Consider the following 13,131-nt stretch of genomic DNA (forward strand, 5'->3'; position numbering starts at 1 on the left):
TCTACTAGTTACTGAAATAATTTTACCCAAGTCACCCAAAGATATAACTGGACTAACTTCCACCCTGCTTGTGTGGGTAAAAAAAAATTTAATTCATTTTTATTTTAACATTACATATAAAATGATGATATATGTTGATAAAGTCAAAAAACAGGTTTAGATATTCTGTGATTGTGTGAGCTGCCAGCTTGACATCAGTGAGAATATTACCGTTCCTCCAGTGGTTGAGCTCAGCCTCGAGCTTCTGAATAGTCTCCTTCATTGACCTGTTCTTTTCCTTTTCCTTTTCGTACTTCTTCTTCCATTGCTCTGCTGTGAGTTCCAGGTTTACTGATACAGTATTTCTAATAGTCTTGGCACTAATTGCAGGGATGCAGTGGAAAAAAAGGAAAGAAACAGTGTCAGGGCAGGAGGGTGAGAAAGAAAAAAAATGTAGAAAGGGAAAGAAGAAATTATGAGAGAACAGCAGAGAATAGAGGAACTGTCAACAATCGTATTTCAGCCCTGGCTGCTCAATAAAAATGGGCTTGCATCTGATTAATTGGTATGCAAATTGAGTTTCTGCCAACTGTGGTTGGTGGTGCATGTGGGGTGGGGGGGTGTATCCAGAGGCAAACATTCTAAATGTAAGAACTCTTCAGACCTCCTAAAAAATGTTCACATCAAAATGTAGTAATCATGCATTTGATAAGAGGTTAAAGCATATTGTATATGTGACTATAAATTATTACTCAAATACATTTGGGTGGCATCACACAGTTGAAACATTCATAATGTTGGAGCCACAGCATTCAGCTCTAGTTGTGAATTTTGTCGCTTCATTTCACACTCCGGCGAGAAAACACTGTTGTCCCTATTTATTCCCCAATATTTTTGAGACCAACAGCTTTATCTATCTTTCTAATCAGATCAAAATTTAGGAAACACTTTTATTTGGATTGTAAAATACTGATCATGTGACAATAAGTTATATACAAGTCTGTATTTATAGGAATCTACTAACACTGTATGGTCATTTGAAATCTTAATACCACTGAATTCTTTCAATAAAGTGTTCCAGAAATGCTTAACATCATGCCATACTGTCTTTATGTCATATTTCTCTATTAAAGAGTTTAGTTGTGATGCTTAACAGTTACTGTTGCTGACAGTGGGAGATAAGGGACCAAATTTTCTGTTCAATAAAATTCAAATATCTGCTGTGGATTCTGTCACTCCCTGTGCTCAGTCATACATTATTTATTCCAACCATCACTCTCATGTCAGTCTCTATTCAAGGAATTCATTGGTAGAGGAAAAAGGCCGGGGAGGCTGCATAAGGAGGCATTTTTCAACATCCTTCGTTCCATCTGTGAGTTTGTTTGAGTTGACAGTGAGCAATAGTAGTGGGAAGCTGGCAGGCAAACACAATCTCTGTGTATGGGTGCAGCTTTCTCTTTATACTACAAAAGATGCTTTTTAAGCAATCCCAGCACGATCAGTAACTAAATTGCAACACAAAAGCTTTCTCTATAGCAGCACGTACGACCTCAGAAGCAGAGTATATGGCAATAATTTGTGAACAATGTATCTGAGTTGAACACATTTCAGCAGAAAATCATCCCAACAGCTGCAGCTGAGCAAGAATGTGTGTTGTGCTGCACAGTGGAGCAGCCCATGGTTACTTTGCATGGAGGCATAATTACCGTTGGCCAAACATTAAGGTGGATTTAGTCTCTGCGTCATTGTAGCTAGATGGAGAGCAACATATGAACATCATGGTTCGGCAGTTACCGCCCAGTGAGTCCTGCAGTATGCGCGTCATTTTGCTGTCACGATATGGCACGTGTGATTTCTACAAAATAATAAAGAAGAGGCAGAAAAAGGGAATCAGAAATGGTGAGAATAACATAATAAAAAAGATTGAAGAGAGGATTAAAGTGACTTTGAATAGATGCATCGCTATGCCTTTCCTTTTAAAAACTAAAATATGTGTTGTGAGCATCAGCAGAGAACAAAGAAGGTGGAGGTTTTCTCTCAGTGTGCTGCATCATTCACAGCATTACCTTTTCAACCTTTGGAACGCCTTCAAAAAGACTGTGTCCTTGCTCACTAAATATAGTGAATACCAGTAGGTTTATGAATGATTCGTGAGGCATTCAGTCTGTGAGCGTTTCACTGGGTTTATGAGGAGTTCCCTTAGCCTTCACAGTTACATAATGAGACACCGTGATTTTTTTAATTATGATGATGGTGCTTCTAAGGTCTAGGGCCTGGTTAAAATGAATTGAGTGGATTTGAATTAGCTGGTTAGATTTGGTAAAATATAAAAGTAAGTTACCAGCTATAGCAGTAGTGGGGATTGTGGATGATTGGATCAGAAAACTAATTACCATGTTACAGCAGCATCAATCCAAATGCAAGGCAAGAATGTCAATATGGGACTGAACCTTATCCAATGACCAATGACAAATTTAGCGTTTACGGGACACTCACAGTATGAATCTTCTTAACTAACCCTTAGCATTAACTACTCCTTTAAAACTACAATATGCACCTTATGATACATTTTGGCGTTCATTTGTACCAAAAAAAAATGAACTAAAATGAAGTGACTGAATTGTTGCTTTAAATTTAGCAGTAATTCAAAACAATTCTCTTTCTGGACATTTAGATTGTTCTACTATAATAGATTCAGTTAATTCCCTATGGCCTGGAATCAATTTATAAAAAAACTATTGTTTTGGCAAATTACTTAGATATCTGTTGCCAACAAACAATTAATAGTAAAAGCATTAGGCATATGGAGTCTTTATAGGAAAGAAAGATTGCAGTGATTCTAATACGTACCGTTCCCTCAGCCAATGCAGAGATGACGTTCCCCAGGGCCGACAGAGACTTGTTGATGTTCTTGGCCTCATCCAGCACTGCTCCCTCTGCTCCTGTCTTACTGACCTGACACAGATACACACAGATACACACACATATGAAATGAATTAGTACATCTTCAGCTTGCAAAAGACAGCAGGAAAACTAGGTTTAATGCAATGCTTAATCATTAGCTGAAACAAGAGACTTTTTTGAACTGTGCAATCCAGGCCTGCTGAACATGCAGAAGTGTGATTGACATATGGTCAAGTTTATCTGTTTTTACTATAATTGGTGCCAAAATACATGGATCTTTACAGGAAACTTCCAAGAAAATAAAACAAATATAGTATAAAACACTATAAACCGGCTTTTGATAAGATACCCCCCCCACATTTAACTTTAATAGAAAAGACACACCATAATTGTCATGGGACACAATTAGCAAGTTGGGTGATCAAATCCTTTTCGTGCAACATGTACCAGTTTCCTGCTCAACTCAAGAGGTTGTTGGAGCAGAAACATTTCCTCCTTCACCCCCCAGGGACCACAAAGATGACTTAGAGAAGCAGTATCAGCACTTATTAAGGACAAAATCCAGGCCTCAGCATTTATTTTACACCAGATGGCCATCTACTACTGTAACATGCACTATTCCATACAGTACATTATTTTGCATCAATACCATCAATACTAGGAGTCAAGGGCCATGTTCGGGAGAGTCTCTAATCTATTTTCTGTCTGCTTTCCATAGTATGACCTAGTCCTACATTAGATAGTTTTATAGATGATTTGACAAGGTATGCTGACTCAGATTTCACCTAAAGGTCCTCAGCTGAATGTGACTTTTGTGTTGACTGAAACCCCTTTTAAAATATATTCAAACCAAGAGAAATACTTTTGGAGGGTTTATTATTTCTTGTTTCTGTCAGAGAGCCAATGGGATTCCTCAAAATGAGCAAAGACTAACCCTGACATTGCATCAGCAGCACGCAAAGCCAAGACAAGCCTTCAAAATAGGACCCGGTTCTCAGTTTCTAGGACAAATCATTTATGATGAAGAATTAAATAATAATTCAGTGCGAGGCCATAAAGTGAGTGCTTTAAAACCCTTTAAGGGTGAAGTTCAGAGCTTTAATACATTGTTTATCTGCTTCTTTTATGTCTGAAAGCACCATTTCTAAGAGAAGCTTTCAGCTCTCACTGTAACAAAATCCTGCTGACTGAGAATGTTGCAAGTTCATATCACTGCAAAGCCCTACTTTTAATGTTTTTAGAAAAAATTGCACTTTTGTCCTACCTTCTCACTACCAGCTAAGTCAACCAGGTACAGCTTCCCACTCAGTTTCTGCTCTGTCTCCACATTTTCCTGTTTGATGTTTATCAGGAAGATGCTGTGACTGCGGGAACTGTGCTCATTCATGTCTAAAGAACAAGATGATGCAAAGATGAGAAGAGAGGAGACTAGTTCAGAGTCTTATTACTTATTACTTATTTAAAATGTCGTTCAATTAATATCCAATGGACAGTTTCTGAGCAAGATGTTTATTGTATGCCATCATGCATTTCTCATGTTTTTGCGTTATTATTCATTAATTTTGAAAAAATAAAATCTGACATGAAATGTTTGACAGTTTATGTCGGGACATCAGAAAGATCAGAACAGTGTGACTCACTGGTGACAGCAACGTGACGGTTGGCCTTCCCTTCATCTATCACATCCATCACTTCGTCAGGACTTGTGACAAAGCGCTCAGTACAGCCCTTAATGGAAAAAACACACATGCACACGCAAATATTTGTGCACTGAAGAAAGCATATTCCTATATACACATGGATGCAAGGACTGCTTTCCTTTATTTTGAAAAGGCAAAAAGATTAATGCACAATTAGCAAGTACAAATGTTCCTTTGTCACAAATTAAAGGTAATTTGTAATTATTAAGGAATCCAAACCTTTGCACAAATTTATTTTCATTACTTTCAATAACCCCTTAATACATTCCTTGACCATTTTTGTTATTCCTGATTATGAATGAATATTTGTATTAGCTGAATGTGAATTGTAATGATTTTTAAATAAGGAGTCAGTTTCCATCCTACTCCATGCAATGTAATGTTGTACTCTTTTTTTCTTTCTTTCAAAGAAAGGGGATGCAAACTTTTGTCCCCCGTTGTACTACTCATACAGTCCAAGCAAAAAGCATTGTCCAAGCATTGTATCTACCAATGCCTGGCCACACACTCATTTTAAGATGCACACAGAAATGCAAGCATCTATTTATGTCTGCACAAATGTAGTAAAAATACACATATGTGTCAAAAAATTGCCCTTTGCTGCAGTAAAACCTTGCAAGCAAATGTTTTATGTTTTGGTAAATAAACTAATTTGCTCTCTGTATGGATGTGGTAGGGCTCTCTGATGTGGAGTTACTATATTTGTGCTAGGTAGTTCTATATTTGAAAGCTTAGATGCATGATGTAGAGGGGACGGCTAAACTGGCTCTCTCAAAGGGTAATAAAATCGGTCTGACGTTCATTTGTAGGCTTTGTAAGTGCAGGTACAGTAGGTTGTTACCATTTGACAGAGATTAAGTAACTGTCAGCTATAGCTCCACAATTACTGTACAGTAATAATAATACAGTAATACAGTAATATCAGTCGTTTCTCACTCCACTGAAGAAAAAAATCACTGAAGGCATCCTTTAAGCAAATGAGTCTGTTTCCCAACATTTTAAACTGTTTTTTAACATACACCATTAACATAGACATCCAGCCACATCATAGAAAAAAATGAGCATTTGATGCCAAGCTGAATCATGTCTAAAGGGTAGGTGACCCACCTTCACATAAGGAACTCTGTTTTTGTCTTCATGCACCGACAGGTTGGTTTTTGTCACTGGGATATGAGGGAAAATAAAGAGAGAGGTCATAGTTTTACCCAAAGCATTATGTGTGTACGCGCATATGTGCAAGTGAGCATCTGCATATAAATGTGTGTTTGCACTCTGCTTCTATATTCAGACCTGACTACAGTGTGTTCCCAGCATCTTTGCATGACATTTCTGCTACTGCAGTGTGAAAATAATATTTAAAGTTATAGCTCTGAATGATTTTAAAGGAAGTGAATCATTTCGTCCAAAGTCATAGTGAGGTTAAGCATATACTTGGCCTCAGCTAATAGCGGCTACTAAATTAGTAATTTATAATTTTTGTGAAAGCCACTTAATGGCCCAAATTCCAGTATTAGTCATTATTTGTTAGTCTGATGTTGTCGGTTATAATTAAATTTCATAGGGTTGTGATGTTGCTTTTTTTTTTACCCTGGAAGCTGCTTGTGTGTGTGTTTGTATGCATTTTTGCATGTTTTATCACCCTGCAGTCACTTTTTTCTCTTCACAAATACCTCCGTGGGGTGTTGTTCTCTGTGCTGCCTCAATTCATCTTGCTTGTTGTCAACTCGTTTTTTGTTCATAGCTTAAATATTCCTCAGCTGCCGAGAACCATCCTGCATACAGATGGGGGTTTTCACCACTTTCTCAAGCTCCATTAAAGATGTAATCACAGGGACACTGTCTACAGTTCTCTGTCTATGCCACTCCATCATTATACACTGATTATTTATCTAAGTGATAAGACTATAACCTCTTCTGTTGTACCTTCTGTGTGGATAATGATAAAACCACATAACGTTGTTGTCTAAAGCAGATAAGCAAAAGCATTAAGGAACGCATTCTGGCTGTTTATTCTTCAATTCAGTTTAAATATAAGTCCCTAAGTGTATACTCAAGAAGTTATCATTACTCATACTGTATTTACAGTTAACCAAGAGCATGGATTTGGTTTCAGATGTGAGAGAGAAAACATTTATTTTCATAATAAAAAGTAATATTTCTTGAAAAACATGCAGTATTCTTAGCCTTCTGACCTTGGTAAAAGTATGCTTCGTTTCCTTAGAGACCTGTTCTTTAAAAACATGTAATGTTTTTGTATGTTTCCTGCAAAGGCCTTACAGATGTTCCTTTTGTCCTTATTTTTTATATCACCTCTATACAGGAGAAAAGGATGTGTGTCTGCAGTCTTCTTCCAAGACTACAGCCCCAGCATCCTTCATGAATAATTTAGTTCAGATTGTAAGTAGCTTGAAAGGTAAAACATATTGGGAAAAAAATCCCCAAACTACTTGTTGCACCACTCACCGCTCGTTAAGTATGCTGCTGTTAGTGCAAGGTAATAATTGAAGGCAACTGATAAGTAAGTTTATATATTTTCTCAGCCGCTTTATTTTCTTAGTGGAGTTTTGGCAACTGCACAGCAGGAAGACAGCGGTAAGAATATGAACTTGAAACTATAAATGTTAGACGGAACAAAAATAGGTTTTTAAAAACTGGACATTATGCTGTCACCAGCAACACATCAGTTTTATGCTCATGCTCCTAAAGGTGTACCTATAAGGGAATATCTTCCAACTATGTACTGAAACAACAACAACCACAAAAACACCAACTAATGTACAAGCGTCAATTGTTTCTTTCGGTTTCAGTGCGTATACGCACCATCTAGCAGGTCCCGGATTTTATCCATGTAGATCTCAAAGTAAGATACCTGCAGCAAAACAAAAAGAACATTGGTCAGCTATTCTTTACAATAAAAGGGGAGCACCGAAAAAAGAAACTTATGGCCTGAATCTAAAAGAGGAGAATGTGATGAATGTGGTTATGCCAAATGATGTTGCAGTAATCTGTTCTCCTATGCCCTTGGTGAGGAATTATCCTCTATTATAAGACTGTTGTGGTAAACGGAAAAAGCACAACAAATACTGTAGGATTATCATGGTTTATATATCATCATTTATTGATGGAAGGCTCAGTCCACTCAGCCCATCCATGTGAGGATTACATCAGAGGCTCAAGCTGAAATTCCACAGACCGTATATAAGAGTAAATTTAAGCATGTACAACTGTATGTGACAACTGCACAGATGTATGCATGAACAGACAATTAGAAATTCACAACAACCTTTATATGGAATTCCAGGTTCTCATCCATTGCAAATATATGTTCAAAAATGTCCTCAGCAATCCGGGGTATGATTCCCATTCCCTGGGGATCATGAAGGTTTCCCTATGGGGAATAAAGAAGTGAGATATCATGGGAGTAAAGGGCACTGTAGCATACTGTAAATCCAGAACACGGAATAAATGAGGTAGAGAAAACAGAAAATAAAAAAGAGAGCAGAGAGGTTTTTGACTTTTAAAGGAAAAGTGTTGCCTCCCGGAGAGAGTTGTAAAGCAGGTTAGTTTCCACAGAACGATTGGAAAGAGACATTAAAAAGTGATGACAGTGATGGTGGGAGATGTATTGTCATAGAGATCAGAAAAGGAGATAGCCTATAAAAGAAGATGTGTGTACATCGGTGTGTGTCTTGCACAGCAACAGGTCTGCCTTTAGAATTATTTAGCAATACCATACCTCCATGGTGTGTGTCTTTCCTGAGGATGTCTGCCCATAGGCAAAGATAGTCCCGTTGTATCCAGCCAGTACATCTGAAATGAGAGGGGGGAAACAAGAGCACGTTGAAGACTGCCAGACAAAATCAACTCTGACAGGCTTACGGATGTCCGCCAAACCAGAACATCAGCAATGCAGTAAGCCAAACAAAGAGAAATATCTTTGACCTTTGCTCCAAACACAGATAAACAATGGTTCATAAAGCCCGTGTACACTGAGAACTACATGGTATTTAGACTTGGTTTGGTGCTGAACAGTCGCAGTGGTTTCACACAGTAAACAACTCTGACCTGCAGTGTTAAAGTCACCAGGTGGCAAAACCAAGTATAAATGCATTATTCTCTCCATTCATCTAGCTGGAGCTGCAGTAAAAAACACCACCCCCTCACCAGTTGAGGTTCTAAAGCAGCACACTGCTATACTGTATGTCATATTGCTGACACAGTTTAATAAACCCCTGTGCTATAAGTCAAACGCAGATAAAGGAAAACATAAGGCCCTCAAAGGCTGGCTGCCATGCACTAACTGACCCCAGACTAATCACAGCACATCTCAGCTGAAACCACGGAGCACCCTTTCCCTCACTCCCCTCATCTCCTGAGTTGTTTTCACTCCTGCAGCTCTCAGCTCAGCAACCTGTCTTCCTTTGGCACTATGCTGGCCACACCAAAGAGCAAAACAGAGCATGATACACAAATGAAAAATGAATGGAGTGTGTCTCTGAGAAGAAATAAAGACAGCAGGAGCTGAGATCCTGAGACAATGGAGACAACCTACCAGGGAAAACAGAGAAGACAGGGAGGAAAGATACCATGAGTGTGCGAAGGATACGCTAAAAACAATAAAGAAAGATAGAGAAATAGAAAAATAGAGAGCCAGATAGACAAAAAAGGAGAAAATGGTGTCTCCAAACCAGCTTTTCTGGCCTTGGTTGGCCTCTCCATTACCCTTTTCCCCTGACAAATTTCATATCTTACTTCTTGTCTCATTTTTTTTATTTTGTTAAAACCTCAACCTTGAATTCTTCCAGCGCTGCACTATATGATACATCTTGCCTTTTTATTTTGTCTTTCCTCACCCTACATGGTAATCTCACACCCTACAAGTAATCTCTCCCGCCCAATCAATCTCCTTTTCATGCTCCATCTAGAACTAGTACAATGGAGTTCCATACTGGCTTTGAAGGTTGCAGAAAAAGGAGACCCTAACGGGGAAATAAGAGGCAGACAGATGAAGTCAGATTCAGACGAAGGGAGGAACGAAATGGCTCTTGAGATTATTGGTTTTGTTTGATCTAGGGCTTTGTGGATACATCAGTCCGACCGTTCCCTGCACGCCTCCTGTCCTTCTGTGCATTCTGATGCTCCTACCAATAGGTTAGGTCACTACATCGACATAAAAAAGTGGTTTCTTACAGTGTGTATGGTGTGTATTTGAAAAAGCGAATATGAACATCCCAAGGATATTGTGATTCAAGGTGAACCTGCTTCCCGATCAATCTTTCTGTCACTCATGCATCTCAGACAAGTGAAACAAGCTGTTAACGTCACTCACCTCTGACAATCTGCTTGGCACAGGTGTTGTAGACCTGTTCCTGGGTGGTGTTAATGGGGAACACCTGGTCAAACACATACGTCTTCCCCTGTAAAGGGCAACACAACACAGTCAGCTACACAGCAAAGACACTGGGAGTCCTTCAGATTATTGTCAACACCTCAGCCCCCTCTGTGACTCACTGTAAAATCTGTCCTGCGAAATTTGCGAAGCTGAGTACATAGGTGTGTGAGCGTTTTTTGTTTGTGTGAGAGAGAGGAAGACTTCACACATCATGTTTATTAGGAAAACATTATGTAAAGCCATATTGCAACTACAAAAAAGTGCCACATCAATATTTCCTTAGTCCACAGTGAACACGCTTTAAGGATGCTGTGTCCATCTGTGTCTATAAGCCAGAGTAGCAGAGCCTATATGATGTTAAGAGGACCAGCTGTCTCCTTTAGAGTGTTAAAGCAAAGATCCTGTGTGCATTTCATGTTATTTAGAAGCAGGGACTGTTTTGAATGAGGGCGGTGTAGCATGAAGCCTTGGACAAAAGTTTTTGTGACGCAAGAGAGACAGACGGGGAGAAAACATCTTAGGTGAAGCCATTAAAGGCAGCGTTCAAGGACTACAAGAGTGAAGTGATGGAGTAGAGAGAAGAAATAGAGTGGAGGAGTAAAGCAGACGAGTGCAAATGCAGAGAGGGTGGGTGAAAGTAGATGACCTGAAACAATGTCTGCATGTGAGAAAGACAGCAAGGGAAAAACACATAAAGGAGAGGAGTTTACCAGACTGCCGGCCAGCAAACCAGCCTGTTCATCAGTAAGGAATCAAACAAGTCAGCCAACCAGCAGACTATCGGATATTAAACAAGTCACACAGCCAACCAGAGATATGCTAATTCAACACACAGGCTTTGATTGCCAGTCAACATATGAATTAGTAAGCTTGCACCATTCAGCTGAAAGTTGTCAAACCAAATAATAAACCACTCTGCCAGACATGTTTAGCCACACATCAGCCAAGTTTAGGTGAGCGAGATCAGTTTAATGTTCCTAATACAGCATATCCAACTCCTAATAGGTATAATTTTGTAAAACTGTGTATGTTTTATGTGGGTGGTTGTGGGGCTTCATATTCTGCAAATGTGTACAAATTTAACATATTGAGTGTATGCAATTTTATAAGACAGCCTGGACAACTCATAAACCTGCACGTATCCATTGTGAGAAGCATAGAAGCTAAACAACATCTAAACTTTGCAGATGTCCATCCACTTATAATGTTGGTTACATAACTAACATTTTATAAATTAAGGGTGTACACTGTTACATGTAAGGCCGAAGAACGTATAGTACTATTTATATTCATGCACCTGGCCAACAAGTTAAATAGGATGCAAATAGAAAATTGGTGAAGGCAGCAGTTCCCTAGAGTTACGACAGTTCTGACTCTTTCGTTTCCTTGGAGATGTCTGCTCATGGGAAAGTGTTGCTAGTCAACAAGATGGAGAAATGGCAGCTGAACAAGGTGAAGACTATGAAATGATTAAAACCAAAGGTCATGTTACCCCAGGGGTATGGAAATGGCAAACATCCCACCTCCTCTCTCTTCGCCATACTTTGTGTGTGGCCTTCGAATGAAAATAAAGTGTTACCATAGAAGTCTTAGCATTAGCTGCCTGTTAGTAACCATTAAAACATGTGCTGTTGATGCGTTCAGGGAAAGTACAGCGTGTAGGTCAACTGCATTTAGATCAATCTGCATCAATATGGCCCATATGGCTAAGGAATGTTACATTTATGTATATTTGTTATTGTTATATTTAATTCACAATACAAATGTTCATTGCTCTAAATTACATAATTTAAGGTCAAATAAAATTTATCAAAAGCACAGTGGACTAACCAGTTCCAGACACGCAACTTGGGTGATTTTTAATAATAGAAAAGTGACTCAGCAGGCAGCTGAGTCATTGTTAGCATTCATTGCTAACAATAAAGGTTTCTAAAATTTGGATATCATAGGATTTATATTGGTCATAAATCAACAGTTTTGCGTTGTACTTCCAGGAGGGTTGTACGGCTTATATACATCAATCAGCCACAACATTAAACCCACCTGGTACTTTTAATGTTGCTATGTACAGGGGTCATCATGGGACAAAGTTAATGCTGGGCTTTATGAACAGGTTTAACAACACACAGTGAGCTCATCACAGCTGGCCATGTAAGGAGCTGCCCGTGCTGACACCTGTCCAGCACAACCAGCCAACACTGAATCCACCAGGTGGATTTTATGATGTGTAAGTGGGAGTGTCATTAGTCTTGTTCTATTGTTCTATTTATGGGCCTATATAAGGAAAGAGAACATCATTTTCCTTTGATTATAAAAAAAAAGTGCTAAATTGTGCAATTTGAGACATGGAATCAGCCCGTTCTGTTCTTCCCAGCTTGGGTGGAAGGATAAGCCTTGCTCACTTAGAATGCTTTTAAAAGTGACTGGCTGTGCACCACTGCCAGTGCTGTTCTATAAATCTGTGTCACCAGAGACTTCAACTGCATCTCCCTACATTAAGACAAGTGTTGGAGCACATTTCTATTAATAAATATGTTTTATAAAAATGCTGCACGCTGTAACTTTAATAATATTACATCATTTAATGAGAAAATAAACTTTATTGATCCCTCAAGAAAGAAAAAAACAAAATCCTGGATTACAACTGTTCAGACATGGGCCACAACACAAATAATGAGAGCAGCTTCAACTGGCTGGCACAAACTGTTATAATAATAATTAGCATCTGTATGCTGGTAATTTAATATAAAGAAAATAAAAGTTAAGTCAACACATATGTTTCTGGCCTTTACATAAAGTGCCTAAACTTTGGAAAATTGCTCTAAATTGCGATTATGCCTGCATCGCCAGACATTGATAAAAAAAAAAGCAATAATCCTCTCAACCTCCAAGTGTTACTTATGGGACCTGTGCTTCTAAATCTCTAAAATGACACAATCAACAGCAAGCTAAAAATACAAATAGCAAGTCAGACAAGTTAATCTGTGGTTTAATTTAATAGTCCGTTCCAGGATTATAAGGATTGGTGCCTTTTTGGTTCCATTTATGCTCTTTTTTAGTTCAGATTTTAAGTCACATTCAATTTTACAAGCTACTGCATATAACAGAAATATAAAGATTTAAAACCTTACTTTACATTCCCACTGTTGGCAAACA

The 13,131-nt window shown here is 38.6% G+C and overlaps 1 protein-coding gene across 3 annotated transcripts in view; it reads right to left on the minus strand.

Moving 5' to 3' along the window:
- kif5ab (kinesin family member 5A, b) overlaps window positions 1–13,131 on the minus strand; it is a 56,922-nt gene that overhangs the window by 28,381 nt on the left and 15,410 nt on the right. For all 3 annotated transcript variants that reach the window (XM_067505557.1, XM_067505556.1, XM_067505555.1), the window contains exons 2-11: window positions 9,913–10,000; window positions 8,320–8,393; window positions 7,867–7,971; window positions 7,404–7,452; window positions 5,691–5,746; window positions 4,524–4,611; window positions 4,148–4,272; window positions 2,830–2,934; window positions 1,686–1,834; window positions 211–359 (exon numbers count right to left, since the gene is read on the minus strand). In XM_067505557.1, coding sequence (XP_067361658.1) covers window positions 211–359; window positions 1,686–1,834; window positions 2,830–2,934; window positions 4,148–4,272; window positions 4,524–4,611; window positions 5,691–5,746; window positions 7,404–7,452; window positions 7,867–7,971; window positions 8,320–8,393; window positions 9,913–10,000 — 988 coding nt within the window. The remainder of the gene's footprint in view (window positions 1–210; window positions 360–1,685; window positions 1,835–2,829; window positions 2,935–4,147; window positions 4,273–4,523; window positions 4,612–5,690; window positions 5,747–7,403; window positions 7,453–7,866; window positions 7,972–8,319; window positions 8,394–9,912; window positions 10,001–13,131) is intronic.

The sequence above is a fragment of the Channa argus genome, chromosome 5 (assembly GCF_033026475.1).
Source record: "Channa argus isolate prfri chromosome 5, Channa argus male v1.0, whole genome shotgun sequence".
NCBI lineage: Eukaryota > Metazoa > Chordata > Actinopteri > Anabantiformes > Channidae > Channa > Channa argus.